The sequence below is a fragment of the Plasmodium inui genome (genome assembly GCF_000524495.1).
Source record: "Plasmodium inui San Antonio 1 unplaced genomic scaffold supercont1.6, whole genome shotgun sequence".
Classification (NCBI taxonomy): domain Eukaryota; phylum Apicomplexa; class Aconoidasida; order Haemosporida; family Plasmodiidae; genus Plasmodium; species Plasmodium inui.
This window is the reverse complement of record NW_008481840.1, coordinates 1,046,370-1,066,952: the sequence shown is the minus strand read 5'-3', so window position 1 is coordinate 1,066,952 and position 20,583 is coordinate 1,046,370. Positions and strand designations below refer to the sequence as shown.

The following is a 20,583-nucleotide window of genomic DNA, read 5'->3' as shown; positions in this document are numbered from 1 at the left end:
TTCCAGCACACCAGGGGTAAACACGGGCGATGCACATACGGCGCGCCCCTAACCTGTGTAGAAGCAATACTTATTTGTGTTTATCAGAAATTAGTAGAAATCACGTCTCTGCAAAAGGAGAACTACGGCCGGACGCACATACTGTTGTGGGTAACACCTTATAATGGGGCCGATTATGGCAACATATATCCGACCGCACATAATGCGGGAATTTTTTTTTTTTTTAAAAACATTTAAGTGAATATATCTTCCCCCAACTGCTTACGCCGTTTCTGTCAGTGGAAATATGAAACAGCTTCGATAATAGTGCCTGGAACAAGGAAAACATTAGCAGGGCGGTCGTCGTTTTCTTTTGCGAGCACACGCGGAAGTATTGTTCATGCAAAAATAGGTGCTGGACCGCGGGATACGAAGACGTGCGCAATTGCGGGGGGTATAAAAAAAAGACGCAGCAGTAAGGGGAAGCACCATATATCTGTGTGCGCGGATTAATCTCATACATTCATATGACGAGTTTTTCGCGAATGATTATTTAATTAACGAAAGAGTGCAGGAAGAAACGCTCTCCGATACCGATCGTATAAGACGCACCAATAGCTATTCTGATGCTCGTATTTTCTTTTTTTTTTTCAAATTGGCTGAGCTCCTTTTTTCATGCCGACAAAGGAGCATGGGAAAAAAACACTTCTTCGCACATTTATATTCTACGCCGTAAGAAAATCCCCCTGGCACACTTGACCTGCGTAAGAACCTATGCGAGCACCATATGCTCACCTGCATAAAATAATTCTCGGCGACGCACATTTCGAAATGAAGAATTTGCCTTGTAACATGAACAAAAAATTGGGTATGTAAAAATGTAATAGTTGCCCACTGCGTCATGTAAGGCCAACATCGTTTTAAAGACAAAATCGTTTTAAAGACAACGTCTTTTTAAAGCCAACATTCTTTCTGTTTAACCCTTCCAAAGGTGGCTCTCTCGTTAAAAAAAAGCCACGAACTGTGCAGCAAAGGTTATGCTTGAACGGAGAGCGCCGCTAAGTGCATTCTGCCAAATGAAAAAATTAACCTGGGGAACATGTGCCTTTAGTAAGGGCGCAAAGGGGGAATCCAAAAGGAAGAAAAAAATGCAATGTTCTTTGCACTTACACATTTTGCAAAAAGAAATACACCTGCATATATATTCGAAGGAACATGTCCGAGTAACTGGACCAAGGCAAAGGTATAAATAATTTTCCCTGTTCTGCATGCAACGAGCTAAAATGGCAAAGGGGGTGAACGTAGTGTTGTACAGCCGTTCATTCTATTTCGCCCCTTTTTAGCGGACTGACTGTGTCGCACCCTAAAGGACAGGTATGCATCTTGACATAAACGCAAGTGCATGGATAGCTAGGCGCATAAATATGCTTCCTCTGTGTGTGATTATTTAACGTATGCATTCGTTTGATTCCGCGGGCTGCCTCACAGAGTTGGATTTGTTCTGTTTTATTTTCTTTTCTTTGCTTTGTTTTTCTTTGCTTTGGTTTTTCTTTACTTTGTTTTTCTTTCCTTTGGTTTTTCTTTACTTTGTTTTTCTTTCCTTTGGTTTTTCTTTTCTTTGCCTTCCTTTCTTTGTTTTTTTGTCATCCCCGCATCCTCAACCGAACAATTGGCCGCAAATCGCTGAAATGAGTCCTCAATTTTGCTTCAACAGACGGGCCGCAGAAAAGTACCAGCAAAAGAATTTAGAATTTTCTGTTTCCCGACGTTTACTTGTTCTTTTCTGAACAACGAAAAAAAAAAATATGACTCGTTCATAATTTTTTTGCCATTTTGTTGCTTCTTTGTACTTTTTTTTTTTCTCTTTTTTTCATTTTCTTTTGTTGTTTCTCCCCTCAGCGCGTTCGATCAAAAAGGTTAAATCGATAATTCAATTTTTTTCCACCACGCCACTACACCCCAGGGGGCGCCGCAAAGAAATATACGCCCGCCGCTCTCAGTTCGTACCATACGTATGTTTGTATGTACATACGAGTACGTCCCGCCTTTTGCGCGTTTATTTTCCCCGCGGGACCCCCTTGGAAGAACGCAGCCAAAATTGCACAAAAGAAAAGTACAAGGGCGACGTTATGGCTAGCTGGTTAAAAGCAAACGCGCTATCCCCAAGGCTGCATGCATAAAGTGAAAGGGGTGCCTCCACACTGAGCGTCGGCCAATGTAACATCTTGTTTTAATGCTTTGTAAACTAAAACAAAACTTTTGCTTAATTTATAAACATGATTTGTCTTCGCCCCTAATAGCATTTTGTGCTTTACCAAGTTATGCGTTAGCGGAGCAGCCGTAAATACCTTTGAGAGGAAGGTGCCCAAGGAAAAAAAAAAAAAGAAGAAACAGGATAAGAAGAATAAGAAGAATAAGAAGAATAAGAAGAATAGGAAGAGTAAGAAAAGTAAGAAGAGTAAGAAAAGTAGGAAGAGTAAGAAGAGGAAGAAAAGTAAAAAGAGTAAGAAGACGAATAAGTGTAAGAACAGTAAAAACATTAGGAAAAATTAGAAGAGCAAAAGTAGGAAGATAGAAACGACGCACAAACGGCGGCAGCGCGGCCAGCACGAATCACAACCCAATGAACGCAAACGCGAAGCAACGACGCAAGGCGCACACCGACGAACTAAGGAAAAATGAGCGAGCAGTGCGTTCTAATACCGGGAGAATTTGGCGTGTTCGTGCAGGTCTTCATCGGGTGTGTGTCCATAGGTATACTGCTAACCAAGTACCTCTTCGAGAAGCCAAGAAGAACATTCATCAAATTTTTGAAGGACGTAATTGTTATCATATGTGGATCAGTAGCACTACACATAACAAACATATTTGCATGCATATTCATTTTCCGATACCACCTTCTATCCTATTTGTACAAAATTGAAATGGACGAATGCTCTATTTATTTTATTCAGATCATAATTGATGCTACATTGGGTCTCTACATACAGTATAAATTATTTTCATTATTTAAGTTTCTAAGATTTAGGAAAGAATACCTGCACAATGATTCTATAGCGTCTATATACAAGCCGATTGATGCTCTTTCTCATTATTCCTCCTTCGTCAATTTTGGCAACAGTAATGACGAACAGAAAGGGAAAGATGAAAAAAATGGGGGGACTCTGATAAGAACAAAAAAAGGCCACTCTGATTATGCTTACAAGACATCAAATGTGAAGGGAGGACCGCCACAAGGGGACAATTCCGATCTGTTTAACTCAAATGAAGCCACTGATGTGTCTTCCCCAAATGAGGATGGACTACATGGTTCAAACGAATTGGAAGTAACCAAATATAAGAAACCAGGAACCACGGAGAAAGGCCTACCCAATGTGGCCCCGTGCAAGAGTGTGGGAAAGCACTTCACCCCCGACGGAGGCGCGACAACCGGGGGAGTCAGGGTCCAGGGGCTGAGAAAAACGAATGAAACGAATGAAATGCGCTCAATGAACGAGACAAACGGGACAAACGCACACCAGGAGGAAGTGAAAAAACGCGAACTGTCAAAGGGACATGTCGACAGAGACGATGTAGCCGACACTCAGGAAGAACAAAACACCTACGAAGAGTGCAGTCAATGCAACAAATATAAAAAATATTACAACAACAACTGCGAAGATTACAAAAATGAGTTAAAATTACTCACGGATGAAACCCCAAATGAAGAAATTCGCATTCAGCTAAACGAAAGTGGTGATCAGGATAAAGAAAACCCAACTACGTACGACAATAAAAATTCAGAGATTTACAAAAAAATTGAAGAAAAATACATGGACATGGATTTGTTTCAAAATATTTTCATTTGGGTTTCTGTAGTTCTAACGGCTAAGATTATATCCTTGCTGGTTTTTTACCTCTTGTCTCCTATCTTTAACATGTTCGTCATGGGAACCATAGCCCACATCACCGACATGAGGTACAAGCTCCTCGTGGTGATGATCATCGTACCTTTCTTCTTCAACTTCATCCTGTACTTTTACATGGATAGCATAGTCAAGACGCAGCCCACGTGCAAGAGTGTAGGTAGCGATAAAATTTAGCCCCATCGCTTTGTTAGCCCCATTGCTTTGTTAGCCCCATCCCATCCTTAGCCCCTTCATTTTTGTCACCCTCTTATCGCGCTCCCCGTGTTGCTCTAACCCTACAACACGCCTCCGTCGATATGGATGCCTCCCCACTTAGTAGCCCCTCTCGTGGGGTCTCTATGTTACCATATCCAGGCGAATCCACATGCCTCCCATCCTCACCTCCCATTCATCACTTTTTTCTTTATTTTTTTGTTTTAACGTATACTTTGTTTTTGTTCCCCTAACGTTCCTTTTGAATGTAGACCAAAACGCATCTTTTAAAATTCTTAATATTAATTTTGATTTTAATTTTGATTTTAATTTTTACTTTATCTTTATTTTTTTTTTTTTTTTTTTTTTTTTTTTTTTTTTTTTTTTTTTTTTTTTTTTTTTTTTTTTTTTTTTTTTTCTTTTTTCTCTTTTCTCTTTTTTCTCTTTTTTTTCTTTTTTCTGTGCTTCCTAATCGTATTAGACGCAAATTGATTTTAAAAAATTAATGATTACATCTTGGCAGTCTATCACAAGAGCGACACACACATCTGGGTGAGTGCAAAGCTGTCCACTTACGTGAACGTACATATCTGGGTATGTCGGCGCGCTCGCACATTTGCCATTCTTGCAGAATGCGCAGCGTGTTGAAAGGTTATGTCAAAAAAAAATAACGATTCATTTGAGAACAAAAAAAAAGGCGAAGCAAAGGTGAGGGAAGTGCAGACAATGCAGTGGAGGCGGCCAGACGAAGCCAAGGCGCCAGAAGGATTATTCAACAAAAAAGGGTAAAAGGAGAAATGCGACACGTGTAACAGGTTAGCGGCGAAACTTCCCAACGAAGTAGCCGCCTTAATAACAGCGCTACACTGCAAAAATAACAAAAAAAAATCAATCGCTGCTGCGCGGAGCCAGGACGCGCCAAGTCAGGAGTCCAAAAACTCGCTGACATTCTGAATGTCGTCAGACGCCGTCTCTTCCGTGGCATCATCGTACGAGCTGTTCACATAAATATTATGCGTAATGATGTTTTCGATAATATTTTGATAATTCTGCTTGTTCCTTTCCTTTTCCTCTTTAATTTTGAAATAATTGTGCAGAGCCTTGAAGCAAAAATACGTAATGAAGACGATAATGCTCAAAATGAAGAGGAACAAAACCCAGTTTACATACTTCTCCTTCTTCGTTAGCCGGTATACTCCCCCTTCTAACACTTCACGAACGATTTCGACTTTGTAGGGGTTTCCTCCAAATTCGTCAAACACGATGACGACGTTGATTCCTTCAATCAGCCAGTCGGTCGGTATGCGCATGTACCGTGTTAGTGGGATACTAATTAAATTTTCATTCGTTGCAAATTTTGTTTTTTTTTCCTTTTTCATTTTTTTTCTTTTTTTTAATTTTTTCTCCTCATTTATTTCATTTTCGTAGCTTTCTACATCGTCCGTTATCCAGAAGCTTCCCAACATGTGGTTGTTAATGTAGACAAACCCGCGACTCAGCCCGTCAATTTCTTTCACCTTCTCATCGTAGGCAGATAGCTTTAGCGAATATTTGGATCTTATGTAGTCCACATTTTTTACAAAATAGAGTAAAGTGTACCACGTTAGAGGCGAATTGATGCTGTTCTCATTCACCTTGCTGAATTTGTTTAAATATTTAAAAATCCCCGTTTTGCAATAATATTTAATTTTGTTAAAAAAAAAGGAGAAAAATCCAGAAGAACACATTTTTATGAACGAATTGGTTATACTTTTCATTTCCGTCTTCTTACCATCCAGCAGTGTTTCGAAGTTCATATTTCTCTGTTCCAGCTTTTCGCTTCGGCTACTTGATGTTGCCCCGTTCTTTGCTCTTTCTTCTCCCCCCCTGTTTAACAAATACGATTTCACATACGTGTAGTCGAACATGTTGTACATCTTCTTGTACACTTCTACGTTTTTCTCATTTTTTATTATCTCCCCATGCAGACCAACACAGCTGTACAAATCGTATTCATTCCTCGTGACGATAAATATGAACGTGTCGGTACTTTCTCCCGAGTAGTAATTGTGCATACTTCTTTCCTTTTCATCGTACATACCGCTGCAACCATTTTTGTTGCTACGCACTTGGAGCGTCGTGTGCTCCAAATCGTCGAAGATAGTGCGTCGTGGATTGCACGTACTGTTTGTAGATTCCTCTTCGTCTGATTCTTTCTGCACATCGCTTTGCACACATGTCTTGCTCCCCTTTTGGTGGTCATCCTTTGTTGAATTCTCTCCTGACTCGTTCATATTTTTTTCTTTTTTTTTTTTTTTTTTTCCTGATTGGGTGTGTGTGTTGAGGGCTAGGTAGCCATTTTGTTCATCCGCTCTGGAGCTTCCATTCATACTCATATTTTTTTTTTTTTTTTTAATTTCATTTTGGCTAGCTCCATCTTGAAAAAAAAAATAATTCCTCTTTAAATCATTCACATTTATGTGGTTGAGGAAGTCCGTTCTGATGTTCTCTTTTGGGAAGCCCAACCCCAGATTTGCGCAAATAATGTAGACCTTCTTCGCGTTCACTAGTTCGATGTACTTGTACTCGTTAAAGCCTCCATAAATAAACTTACCGTCCGCGTACACGTAAACATAAAAGCTGTAATTACTGAGGAACAATTTCACATAGCTGACGTCATCCCTCATCGAAATTATGTACCACTGGAATTTTGTAAAATCGAGGGTCACATAGAAGTGGTTAAGTACATTAATTTCGTGCACATGGTGTACATAATTGTTCGGGAAGAAGTTGGAAAAAATCTTCATATGTTTTGCAACGCTTTTGGGAAGCAGCCCTCCCCTTGTGCGACTTTTTATGTCCTCCTTTTTGTCCTCCCTCAGACACATCAAAGGGCCCGACGTCGCTGCGTTGAGAGAGTACAAATACTTGTCAATCGGGGGATACACCTCCTTTCTGTTAATAAACGAAACTTCATAACTATAATTGAAGGAAGAATCGTAAATAATTTTCTTCTTATATTCATTATACACAATGCAGCTAAAGCTGTTGATGTTGTAATTCAGAGGCCCAACCTTTACATAGGTGCTTCCCTTAATGTTGTGATTGCAAATGATCTTAATAGCGCCATAGTCATACATTTCAATGTTCGTGGATATTTTCACTGCCCGTATGTAATGTTCACTTTTTAGTAAGTGATGCCCATATTTGTATAAAATTTTGAATATCTTCTTAATGTGTGAGTATAGAGGTTCCTTGTGATTAAAGTACAGATCAAGTGGCTGCCCCGTCTCTTTGCTATAATGCTCCAAGTACGTGTGTGTGTTATTTATATTATTGCCACTGTATAAGGGGAATATGTTGAGGAACACCCCTCCCTTCGCCAGGAACACTAATATGTTGTACGTCAGATCTTTGAAGTTTCTTATGTGGCCAATGTAGTTGTTGCTGCTGTATCTGCTTTGGACTCTCTTCACTCCCATATGGATTTCCCCTTGGGGGGGGTCCTCCGAGGAGTCTTCAGAAGGGTCCTCCAAGGACTCTTCAGAAAGGTCCGCCAATTGCTCTGTGGAAGGTCCCATTTCGTCTCCCACTTCGTTCCCCGCTTCCACTCCCGCTTCTCTCCCCTCGTCGCGCTTAAAACTTCTTGACTGGCTCGCCACCAGTTCACTGACAGGGGAAGCCACCGACGGGGAGGAATCATACACGATGGGCTCCTCGAAGTGTCGCCTCAAAATGCTGGGAGAGTTCACATTATGTATGCTGTACTTGGCCCCAGTCCACACCTGTGACCAGATACAAGGCTTGTTCAACTTTATGCACTCATTGTCAAACCAGTTGTTATGAAAAAAATGATTATAGCAGTTGTTCCCCGCATAGGAGTTAATAAACTCGTCTCTAATGAAAGGATAATTCGTCGTCAGTGTGTTTATTTTTCCGAAATGCAATTGTACCAGTTTGTAAATCTCGTTAATGTACATGAGCCCTAATTCGTACTCCTTTAAAATTCTCATATATTGGTTAAACCTAGCATAGAGAACATACCCTAGGGTAAGTATGTAGCTCCTTCTAACCCGTCTGAAAAACTTAATGACACAATGTAGGAAGGATTCCTCCTCCGATTTGGAACCCTTCAAATAGCTCCCCACACTGCATACATTTCGGAAATAGTTCCTTCGTTTCAAATCTATGATTACATACATGTAGTAATTATCGAACGTTTTATCAATGTTCAGGTAAATAATCGGTCCATTATTCACGTTGGCATATTTTTTCAACCGAGGGAGGATGTAGTTAAACCATTTTATAGCCCTCTTAAAATAGTACAAGCTATAGAGGTTATTATATATATGCTCTCCCTTCGTGTAGGAAGATTTCTTCCTATCTATTTCATTTTCTATGTGTTCTCTTTTCACCTTTAGGGGGTCTTCCTCTATGATCACTCTCTTTTTCTTCCCAAAAACATGGTCGGAGAAGTAGTCTCCAATTTTTTTGGTAAATTTCTTTTCTTTTCTTTCCTTCTCCATATACACATGCCTTATGTACTCATTTAACCTCTTGCTGAACAAAACATACGTAGGGATATTCGAATTGTAAATGTTATCAATGTAGGGCCCTATGTCTAAGATGACGAAGAGTCCATTAGACGCACAGAAGTTTAGGAGGTAGAAAAGCTTCGACTTGGTTGTATCATAGAGATCTTCTAAATATTCATTTTCAGGCCAAAAGAGGAAGGTATAGACTGTATTAAAATTTAACTCCTTTATTTTTTTCAGAACTATGTATATGTCTCGCACACTCATATATATGTAAGGTATGTATGCACCCAAGATGAATGTCTTCGATTTGTTAATATAGATAAGTCGATTCACATGGGACACTTCAAACCCGGGTTTCTTCTGATTGTTCTGATTATTCCCTCCATTTTGCTCATCACATGTATGCTTTACAATCTTATACGTTATGATGTTCCTTTCTCTCTCTTGCTGTTTCCTTCCGAAGAGGTCCCTCAATTTGGAGACAAGCACACTCCCCAGCCCTTCATTCTTCTTGGTAGTAGAGCAGGAACAGACAAAGTGCGGTTCTATATTTGAGCCAAAAAGGTACAAGGAGCATATTAAAAGGAGGGGGTTCATTTTAACATAGGGTTAAGGGATCATTTTAACATACGGTTCAGGGTGTAGAGTTTAGGGTTCATGGGTTCAGGGTTCAGGGTGTAGAGTTAAGGGTTCATTTTAACATACGGTTCGGGGTGTAGCGTTATGGGTTCATTTTAAGGTGAGCGGCCTCTTCTCTTGGGTACTCATTGTGTTTCTTCTGCGCATGCCAAATAGGAAAATGATTCGCGGAGACAAAGGTACTTTGTTGGAGGGGGGGTTTCCCCTTATGGCATCCAACTTTACACCGTGTAAAGACAGTCTTCTCTCTGCCGCGTTGTTCGCTTTATTTTGTTTCCCTCCCTTTCGTAATATTCTGATGTGTATCCTTTCCCCTTTTCTTTGGCAGCATAGTGAACTGCTTAGGCAGTGTCCCGCGACCACCTTTTAGCCCAGATTGCAGCACACCCTGAGACTAGGGCCCTCTGGACGATAAACTTTGGATCGCATAAACCGCACGCCTGTGCTCCCTATTTTAATGTCAAAAGGAACAGATGCCAATCGAGTTGCATACATACCAGTATGGGGGCAACCCTGCAAAGGCAAACTCAATTCTTTCCTCTTCCCGCTTCTTTTTTTTTATCACTTCAAGGATAGGAACCTGCCAAGTGGCAATCTTGTACATCGCATGTTTAAAATAATTGCAGATTGGCTAATGTAATAAAGAAAAAAAAAAAAAAAAAATCAAATCAAAAAGCTTCCTTACGCCCTTTTGTAAAGATTCTTTCTGCACATCCTTGGTGCGCTTAAGATGGTTCCCTTTTTCTCTCGAACAAGAAAATTGAAAAAAAAAAAAAAAAAAAAAATGAACTAAACGGATTGCACGAACAGAATATAATACACCACCACCGTACGGAGAGAATTCTCTTTTCTTTTCCCCCTGTATCTGCATCTCCACGAGTAGATATGACGAAACAAACGATTAGCTCATCGTTCTAGTGCGTTCTTTTCCCAACAATCGTAAAGGTTGCAAAAAAAAAAATTAAGCTTTACAAAGTACTATGCATGCTATCCTGTAGGGCCCTTCCACAGGAACCTTTTTTATCTCAACGGAGAAAACCTTTTAACGGTATATACTTGCCTGCACAAAAATAGGAATCTCCCTTCAGGTAAGCAACCCTCGCAACAGGGGTTCCCGAACCTTTTGCGGCATACATACATATCACTGCATGGATGATTTAGCCCGGTGTGGTAGTCTCCCCCCCTTGATATGTGCACATGGGATGTTACAACTCTCATATCTGCGCCAATGGGTGCGAGCATCTTGATATGCATCTTCTACATGCGCAGTCGCCGGGTTGCTACACGCCGCTTTTTCTTGGAAGGCACGGTGAAGGGGTGCACCTGGCAGAACTATCTTCCATCCACGCTACGCCTTCGCAAAAGGGAAGAGAGCAAGTGGGTCTTCTCCCTCGCGCGTCCCATTTGTTATCCATACGGTCTCCTAACACGGACGTTCCACACACACCACCTAAGGAGGATGCCTCCCTTCACCGAATACACACAACCAATCTACCCCCAAAACAATGCCCCAAACTAGCTCCTCCCAACCGATCCTCTCATTAAAAAAAAAAAAAAAACACTACCCCCCCCAGACGCAGAAGCCGCATCAAGAATGAAGAACACCGTGCTTCGAATAAAAGCCGAGTTGGAAAACGTTAAGAAGCTATATTGTGATGATGACTTCCTGTGGGTGTTTAACAGTACGAATTGGAGGAGAGAGCACGCTTCCCCACGCACACACACAATGTGATGCGATGCGATGTGGTGCCAATTTATATGCCTGCCCAGCGTTACCCATCATGTTACGCTCCGCGTCTTACCCACACATCTGCCCCTCCGCATCTCTCAGTTAAGGACTCCACGTCTTCCCTCACCAGAGAGAACATCCAATTTAGGAAGACCGATATTCTGGACATTCCTAACAGCAGGGGGTAGGGATCTACAAATGGGAGTAGCTTTCTTGTTAGGAGGCTTCACAACGGGAAGACTTTCATGGGGGCTATCATGTGTGCCCACATGTTGTTGAGCCTCCTAACAAGGAAGCTACTCATGTCCAGAAAACCCGTTATTCTTATTCTGCGGAGAAACCTTCCCCGAATTATCTAACCTGAACTTCCCCTTTCGCTCCTGCAGAACGGCCAATTTCCTACTAAAGTGGACTGAATATCCGAAATACTCGACTATAAACTTCGTGAAGGTATGGACATGGTGCAATTCGAGAGATACAGATGCATCTCCATCTTCATATCGAAATGCATGCATGCTTTCTCATTATGAATACCAATTTTGCACACATTGTTGGCGGTGTATTTTGTGTACCCCTTTTTACTCCTCCCTGCAGACCAAAAACAGCTGCTCCTACGACAGCGAAGCGGACAACGAGTGGAGAGACTTTGCCACCTTCGAGTGCCGAGGGTACGCCATGGGAGATGCATTTACAAAAAATTTAAAGGAACAGACAAAGCGCTTTAAAACGAGCGGATTGCTTTCGGCGACGGGGCATGGCGACGAAGCATAGCGACGGATGATGCTGAGACAACATGTCGATTGAACGTGTTTCCCCGTTTCTGTTTACCATTCCGCCCCATCGCCCTGCTACTCCACTCCCCCTCCTGCAGGATCGAATTGGTGGAGTTCCAGTCACGCGGCAACTTCATCGTGGAAGACATCAAGGGAAAAATTTACTACGACGTCAATTTGTCTGATCGAAATTGGTGTGACTACAACCAGGTGAGCGTCTGCCCGTGATCGGTGGTTCCTGTGCTGCTGTGTTTTTCGCCACTGTCTTTTTTTTTTTTATTTTATCTTATTTTATTATTTCATTTTTTTCATTGCTCCATTTGGTGTTCCTCCAGAGAAGCGGACCCATCCACGGATGCATACTGAACAAAATGAGCATATAATGGCGAAACTTTTTTTTTTTTTTTTCCCATATAGGACCACGAAATGTGCGTGGGAATTTACAACGTGGAGCATGAGATATATTAAAAGAGAGAAAAAAAATAAAAGTACAAAATGAGGAATGCTACGATTCACTTGTTCTGAAATAGAATTATGGTTTAAAATGTTTCCTTGTTGGCAAAACTGCCAGGCACGAGAATATATGCAGTGCAGGGGACCTTTCAAAAGTTAAAAAAAAAGGAAAATAGGAATAAGAATAAAAATTAGAATAAAAATTAGAATAAAAATGGTTAAAGCCGTTGAAGTGATGGAAGCAAACATAAACGTGATAATGAACGAATCACCAGCAACACGTAATGACGGGAAAAGAAAGACAAGATAAATGACGAACATACAAATGGGAAGAATACATTCTCGCACGCGCAACAACAAAAAAAAAAAAAAAAACGAAAAGGGAAAGGAATATGTATGCGGTGAAAGGACGTAGGAGAATAACACAATAAAAAAAACAGAAAGGGATGAAAGGACGGACAAGATGATGGCGATGATTGGATGAGAGGGATAAAGGTAGGATAAAATGTCATTACAAAGTTGTAAGATGAAATGTGAGTATATACAAAAGGCTAATTCGAATGAAGGAGAGAGGCGGGCGGCTGCATTTTGCCTGCGAAACCGCGCGCGCCCAGGGGCTCAAAGAAATTTACGCGCACGTATGCAAACTGTGCATAACGTTGCCATTTTAATATACCTTCCTTCTTAAGCTTATTTTTATTTAAAAAAAAAAACACATCAAGTACGCATGGAAACCTGCACTTCAGACGAATTCGTTTCCCGCTTAATCAAACAACTGGCTACAATGTGTACGAAGGCACAAACGCAACTGATCAGAGCTGACATGCCCGCCCTACTTTTCTCCTCCAGCAACAAAAATGTGCTTGTGGCGGAGCCTCAAACTGGCCATTCCTCCTATAGACGGGGAGAATTATATCCTTCTCACTGTATAATGCTTCCATTTGGGGGGCTCACACTCTCCCTCCGGGGAGATGATGGCACCACTCCGTTTTTTTAAATGCTTCCCAAGAGACTCCACAAACTATACCTTTATCTAGAAATAGCCCCCACAAGAAGGAAATTACTTCACTTTCTGTGGTTGCCTCGAAAAATCATTTTTTAAATCATCCCCCGTGGTATCGTATTATCATCTGCATATTCAATTGAGACATTCTTCTTGTCCTCCTACTATGGCGCAAACGCGCGGGGGATCTCTTAAAATGTGGAAACACTTTCTCCATATATTCCATTCTTGCGTCAACAACTCTTCCCCTAATTGATAGTCTATATAACTAGCTTCTCTCTGTTGATAGCTCTACCCACCCTCCTTTTTTCACTCTGCTGATTCAAAGTTTGCTTCTTCCGATTAGGTTCGCACTAGCCATGTTTTTTACTCCCACCGATGGAGTCTCTTCACTAAGATGGCCAAGGTACAAATGTGCGCCTCTATATCCTTTTAGCTTCAAAAAAAGAAAAAAAAAAAGCTTCACATCCCTGCCGATTAATTCCATCAAAGTAGATGATATCTTCTCGTTCGTTCTAAGGTGCATATTGAGTTGTTCTCATTTCTTCCCCGATGAGCTGCCCTTATACTCAGCATGCTTCACATTTTTGGAGGAAAAAATTTCATTGAAGTTGTTGAACATATCGCTCTGGAAATCCGAATTGAGCGAATTCGATGCGAAGTTCAGTGTCAACTTGTTCAGCTTGTAAAGGGGATTATTGTGAAGGGTATTCTGAAGGGTACTCTGAACGTTTTTGTAAAACTCCTCTCTCGAGTGCTGCCTCCTCTGGTGAGCTAGGAAGGACGTCACTGAGTTAATCCTAGCTGGGACACCCATGGAAAACTGGTACACATTGCCATGGTCGAAGCAGGAGTGATTCCAGTACTCATGATAAACGAGTGCACATGCGCAGAGAAAGGCAGACAGGAGGAAGTAAAAAAGACACCTAAAGCGTCTATAAATTGAAATAAAGGGATACACAATGGATACCACTGCGATGACATAGAAGAGACCAAGGCCTTTGTCGATATCTTTGCGTCTCATGTCTGGCCTGTAATTGTGTATACTCTCCATATTCTCTGCAACCCCGTCCAGCATTTGGCTTCCATGCATCATTTGGCTCCCGTCCATGGCATTGATAACCACGTTAAAGGGTTTGAGAATGGCGTCGATATCGTTACATAGCACTGAGTGTCCCTTCCAGGATATAAATTTATCCACGTGTCCGCCTTTTGTCTTTGGGTAAAAATCTTCCACATCCATTGGGGTTAACAGATCATTTGGTCGTTCCTCCGAAAGGTACTTCCTCTTATGAGAGAAGAGCATATCATTCATCCTTTCGGCATTATTCGCGCCATCAATGGTGCACTTCCTCCTCTGCCTTCCATTCCCAAATTTTAACGTCTTCCCCGTTTTGGTAAAGGGGTTGGCCATAAATAGGCCGTGCCCTCCTTTGAATTTTCCGATCCTCCGCCCATTGAGACGTTTCAAGTTTTGTCTTTCTGACAGGGGGATGATCATTCCACGATCGACGGAGGTGATTCTACTTTTGGTCACGAAGACGTGGTGTAACTTCCATGGGCGGGCCACTCCTTCGTTTACTCGGTGCGAATACTCTGCATATTCACCATCCATCGGATGATCACCCTCGTATGTGGACGGGCGACCAACACGAGGTTCTGCGCCCATTTGAACCGCATCCCTCTTTAGGTTCTCCCGCACGATGTTATCACCATCGTATGCTCCTCCTTCCATGGGAAGCACTACCGCTTCTTCCTCCTCCCTTAGGAGAATATCCTCGTCCACTTTATGCACCTCTCTCAAAATTCGGCTCCTAATTTTGGTATCACTAGGTGTAGCGAGCGTTATGCTGTCCTTTGCCTCCTCATCTACGTCGGTTAAATCTTCTTCCTTCCCAGTTGAGGATAACGACTTGTCTGATTTTTTCTCCTTCGTCTCATCCTCTGAGCTTTTTCCCTCTGACGATTCACTACCCTTTGCCTTTTCCCCCTTCGTGGGTGGCTCCTCCCCCACATTTAACGTATTCGCATAGGCTGCCTCTGCTTCTTCCACCGCTTCGATTGCTGCAGCAGCTTCTCCGAGTTTCGAACCTGCTGTTCCTCCTTGGTTACTTTTCCTTTCACTTGGATCGGGATCTCCTCCCTCTATTTTTTCCTCTTCTTCGCCTTTTTTTTTAATATTTTTTTGATTTTTCGAGTTGGAGCTCCTCTTACGTTTATTATCCTTCCCTTTTTTCTCTCCTGCGCTTCCCTTTTTCTTTTTCATTTTTATAATTTTTACTTTTATCTTCCTTCCCTTCTTCTTCTCCTTCACCTTCTCCTGCTCCTCTTGTCTTCCCCTCCCTGATTCATCCTCCGATTTCTCTGCTACCTCAAATGAGCTACTACTGCTTACACCAGAAGGGGCACTACTTTTGATGCCAGAAAACTTCGCATGCTCTTTTGTCGAAGGAGGAGGAGAAGAAGAAGAAGTAGACGTAGAAGTAGGAGCATTCTCTTCATCAGAAGAATCACTCTTCATAGGATCGATGGACGTTTGATTCATTTCGATATTAACTCCACCATCACCATTATCAACAATCTGTGCAAAGGAATTACGAGCTTGTCGATCGGCCATAAACTGTACAGCCAGGGATGAATCCTTTTCTACATCGAGTCCTAGTTCTTCCCAAAATTTTTCTAACTTTTTCTGTGTCCCTTCTTCTAAGGTACGTAGCTGGTCCTGCGTCAAATCAAACCATTCATCAATCCAGCATAGTGCCTTACGATGATACTTAAATAAGCTGTTTTTTATCACACTGACAATCCAGTTCTCTAATTTGGAGGAGAGGATTCCAAAATAGGGCACGTCTATATTAAACAACTTATAACATGTTATAATAACTTTGCTATTTTCAATCCAATCTTCTTCCAGTTTTCCTCTTCGTGCTTTTTCACTGTAAAAAATGGTTGGATCCTCCTGAGGTAAGTAACTCGTGTAGGATACGTTATCGTTCACTATATCGATGAGGACAACTTGTCTCTCTTTTAGTAAGTCCTCCGAAATGTTAAAGGGATTATCCTCCGTATTGTAACCCATATGATACGTTGATTCCACCTGTACATGTGCCTTCGGGAAACCTGTAGCTTGATACACTGACTTCATAAAGGGATTAGTGCTCCATATTTTTTCATCTATAAGGCAACATTTTGGATCTACAAAATTTAGTACCCATTTGGGGATCTTATTTACAAAATTCATTCTTTTGAAACTGTAATATCCTGGCTTCCCACTTCCATCATCAAATGATTCCATTTTAGATACCACTAGGGTTCTTATATTTGTGTTTCCATTCTTTCCCACTCCGTTGATTGTATTATCTGCATCCTCGTTTGACACTTTTGACATTAGGTACCGATAGCACGTGTTGTATTCCTCCTTGGTGAGAGGAAGGGGCAGTCTGAACTCGATTAGCTTCATCTTGGGGGGATAGCGATTGGGAAGTTTGCTTTATCCGTTCGTTAGTCTGTTTGTATGTTCGTTCGTTCGTTTCTTTCTTTTTGTTTGTTTCTTTTGAGGAGGGATCTTGGCTGCTCGACGCGGATTGGAATATATACAAGGGATAAATTTATGTACGTATATATGGGACCCAGTCACTTCGCCTTAGAAGCTCCGCCTCAGAAGCTCCGCCTCAGAAGCTCCACCTTGGAGGCTCCGCTTTAGCTCCCCGCTAGGCACACGTTCGGGTGGGTTCGTTCAAAGGTAATAACTTGGCGCTCGCCGTGCCAGGAGGATCAGGCTTATCCAACTGAGGGGGGCCTGCAACGTGGGACGACCTCTCATTCATATGGTTAGGCAGGCACGTGTAAACACTTCGAAGCGCCGCGAATCTGTACTCGTGGATGTGGCTTCGACCTCGCTATGCAAAAGCACGAAACGTTCTATCCCCTGCTCCTATTTTAGTCCATATGATATTTTGGCTGCCATGTGGTAAGGATCTATCTTTCCATGATGAAATAAAATTATGATAGGGGAATCTTCGAAATGGAGAAAATTTCTAGCTTTGGCAATCTGCGTTGCTCCGAAGGTAGTCAAATATATGCGGAGAGTAACTGTTCATATATCCTCTTTCTTTTTGGGACAAAAATAATGCTACTGATCGATCGATCGAACGATCGGTCTCAATTGGGGATGAATTTTATTTTTTCATCCAATTGTGTTGCTTTGATCAAACTGACTCTCCTTTTTTTCTTCTGGTGAATATGCTGCTATATTCTTTTTGGTTGTTTTGTTTCTTTTTATCATTATGATGAATTATATTTTTTTTTCTTCTTTTTTTATCATTATGATAATTATATATTATTTTTTTTTTTTCGTTCATGTCATCTTCTATTGTTTATCGCAATTTCGCGGTTTCGCAAGTTCGCGGTTTCGCAAGTTCGCGGTTTGGCGATTTCTGCGCTTCCGTACGATGAATTATGGACCATAACTAATGACTATAATTGTAATCGCGATTATTGCGATTTCTGCGGTTCTATTGTCATTCGCGTTATTTTGGATTATTTTTTTTTTTCATATTTTTTTTTATATATTTTTTTTTTTTGTTATTCTAAAAGCTTCGAAAAAAAGGTCCGCAACTGGGAGATAATTTTTTACCACGATTCGAATTCCATTCCATTCGATACGATTCGACCGTACTCGACCCGATCCGTTTTCGCCGATATGTATTATGTATTCATATTTCCATCTTTTCTCCTTTTTTTTTTTTTTGCCTCTTCTCGCCCTCTCTTTAGAACTTAAAGTGGCGAAACAGCGAACAGATAATACAAACGTGCATATAAAATGCGGACATGCGCCAGTGGTAGTATCTCATCCGACCCTGCTTCCGCTTCCTGCTGGCCTCAGTCCCTCATGGGCTCATAACAACTGCCGATGCACGAATTCCTTTTCGCTACGATTCCCATTAGAAAACGTCACGGTCACTCTCCTGCTCGTGTGCACAAATGAAATGGCTCACGCGAACAATCGTCATTCTGTTGCAAAGTACAATTTAAGTACCTGCGCAGATAAGCATCTCCTACTTACGCGAAGAGTATAGGGCCCTTCCAATGGGAGGAACAAATAAATAATTTCTTCATCTTCTTTTGTATTGTGTGTATGTAACGTATACTATAGTACGCACTATGCATGTATGGTAGGTAGCGGCCCTTTTAAAAAAAAAAAAAAAGAAACACCAAACTATTTCTTGCCCTTTAAATGGCAAGTTTTAATATCCATGCCAACATTATGAATGTCCTAAAAGTTTACCTGCTAGTTTTAATTTGCCGTCCTTCCATTTGCACATTTTTTAATTCATTCGCCAAGGGCCAATTTGGCAGCTCCGCGGGGAAGCACAAATGTACAATGGTACAGTAGTAGTACGAAACATTGCAATGATACTGCATCAGTTATGAATAAAATTGGATCCTCCCATCACTCTCCACTCTTCGCGCATGCGTACGGATGATCTGCTCCGCAGAAAGGCCAAGTGGTCCCATTCGTCTCACTTGCTTCCTCTTAAAAGTATCTGCGCCCATGGTCGGATTTTTAAAACTCCTCGTCAGCGTGAGAAAAAAGAAATCCACTCCTGCGGAGGCGCTTTATATATTTATCGCTCAGATAGCAATTTCCTGAGCCCGCATATATACAGAGGTAATTATATTCTCCACGTGCTGCCGGACGTATTGTACTACGTAGATCAAAAAGCAAAACTGTCGAGCGGGAACATGGCCAAACGTATACCGCAGTGCCAAAACATTGCTTCGCTTTGCTGGGCTGAGATGAGCCGAATTGACCCCCCCAATAATCCACGTACCTACGCTGTCCGAACCCCTTGCGCGTTCGCTTAATCCAGAAATGTCGCATCCCCTAAACGTAAGTCCATTCAGTATGTAACTCCATTTAGAAAGAAAAAATTATTTAAAAAAATGTCTCTCTTTGGGGGGATCATATTTTGTTTTTCCTTCTCCGCTTTGCTGTACGTACAGTTGTATTCACCTATGTACACAAACAAGCTATGTGCACGATCTGACACATGCAGTGCATTTTTACTCTTCTCTGTCTTTTTCCTTGAAACAGAGTAGCAACGAAAATGCAAATAATAATTATATTCATGCGGGGACATACTTTTTACGGAACTATATCTGATTGTCCCAATTGGAGGATTTTTTCTTTTTTTCTTTTTTTTGAACTTATTGAAGCATGTTTTCTTCCCCAGGGGAAAATTCCAAAATTAAACAGCACTAAAATGAGCTTATACAACTTTCATTCATTTGCAACACTCTGTACGAGCCATTTTGCCCCTCCGATATTTGCCTTCCTAACGGTGCGCGTCTCACAAGGGTTTATTCAGAAAAAAAAAAATGCTCCTCCGCATACACATACATATAGTTGCATCCTTCATAACGAAAAAAATAACTCTCGTGTTACGTCTCAGGGGAAGACTCCCCTTAATGTTGTCAGGTGAAAGTTTCGTTTCACGCCCCAATCAATTGCTCTCTCGTAACACACTTCTTTTCTTGTCCGATCGTTCTATTACCCGTTTACTTCTTCCCCCTTTTCGGTGAGTGCCATGCGTCCAGGGCCATAGTCACTCCAGAGATGCTCACTCCCAGGAGCACCCTTCCATCCGCTTCTTTCCCCGAAACGTGCGTTCCTCACCGCGAAGATAAAAAGGAAAAGTAAATCACGTTAACATGCCGGGTGGTTAAGCAGCCTCTGTTGGGGGGTCCTGTTGGCGGCATAACATGAGGGTCTCTTCACATAGGTCCCCTTCCCACCAGCCATTTCTTCTTTTCCCGCGCTTTGTCATTTTTTTTTGCCTCCCTGTGCCAATCTGCAGATGAGCCTATGCATACAACACTGCGCAATTCTCGTGGCGAAAAAAATGTATCACATTCTTTACGCATATCAAAGGGAAAAGACAATTGGGGCAGGCGGCCTCCAACACCGGTGGAAGGTCCCAATCGGAAATGTCACACTGATGCAACTGGTACAAATCCATTCGTGGGTTAAAAAAAAAAAAAATAAGAAAAAACATCACTTAGAATGCCGCACCATCCCACTTGTCAACAGAATATGTGCGCTTAGAAATACGCAACTGCATATGCCCCCTCGCAGGGACACCCCAAATTTTATTTCAACAGACGTTTGAGTACCTCCATGGATGTGCAGCACGAAATGGTTGGTACACTATCCAGCAGAGCTTGTTATTCCCTATATGTTCTATTCCGAAAGGAGATTCTCACGGCAGTTTTATTTACCCACCCACATAGCGGAAAAGAAATTTATTCACAAATGTGCGCAACGGAAAAGGCACGGACATGTCACTCCGTGGTGACATTATCGGGAAAAAAAAAAAAAAAAAAAAAA

The 20,583-nt window shown here is 41.6% G+C and overlaps 5 protein-coding genes across 5 annotated transcripts; 3 read left to right on the top strand and 2 right to left on the bottom strand.

Moving 5' to 3' along the window:
* Window positions 1-2,108: 2,108 nt before the first annotated feature.
* C922_02003 (hypothetical protein) lies at window positions 2,109-2,532 on the top strand (the record flags this gene model as incomplete). Its single annotated transcript, XM_008817602.1, has 2 exons — window positions 2,109-2,119; window positions 2,280-2,532. The coding sequence occupies 2 exons, from the start codon at window positions 2,109-2,111 to the stop codon at window positions 2,530-2,532; spliced, it is 264 nt and encodes an 87-aa protein (XP_008815824.1).
* Window positions 2,533-2,657: 125 nt separating this feature from the next.
* C922_02002 (hypothetical protein) lies at window positions 2,658-4,061 on the top strand (the record flags this gene model as incomplete). Its single annotated transcript, XM_008817601.1, has 1 exon — window positions 2,658-4,061. The coding sequence occupies one exon, from the start codon at window positions 2,658-2,660 to the stop codon at window positions 4,059-4,061; it is 1,404 nt and encodes a 467-aa protein (XP_008815823.1).
* A 941-nt stretch (window positions 4,062-5,002) lies between these two features.
* On the bottom strand, window positions 5,003-9,193 carry C922_02001 (hypothetical protein; the record flags this gene model as incomplete). The annotated part of the gene is made up of 1 exon (XM_008817600.1): window positions 5,003-9,193. One exon carries the CDS (start codon window positions 9,191-9,193, stop codon window positions 5,003-5,005), a length of 4,191 nt encoding a protein of 1,396 aa, XP_008815822.1.
* A 1,636-nt stretch (window positions 9,194-10,829) lies between these two features.
* Window positions 10,830-11,965, top strand: C922_02000 (hypothetical protein; the record flags this gene model as incomplete). The annotated part of the gene is made up of 5 exons (XM_008817599.1): window positions 10,830-10,917; window positions 11,067-11,148; window positions 11,351-11,414; window positions 11,559-11,632; window positions 11,836-11,965. 5 exons carry the CDS (start codon window positions 10,830-10,832, stop codon window positions 11,963-11,965), a joined length of 438 nt encoding a protein of 145 aa, XP_008815821.1.
* Window positions 11,966-13,731: 1,766 nt separating this feature from the next.
* C922_01999 (hypothetical protein) lies at window positions 13,732-16,653 on the bottom strand (the record flags this gene model as incomplete). The annotated part of the gene is made up of 1 exon (XM_008817598.1): window positions 13,732-16,653. One exon carries the CDS (start codon window positions 16,651-16,653, stop codon window positions 13,732-13,734), a length of 2,922 nt encoding a protein of 973 aa, XP_008815820.1.
* Between the last annotated feature and the right edge of the window lie 3,930 nt (window positions 16,654-20,583).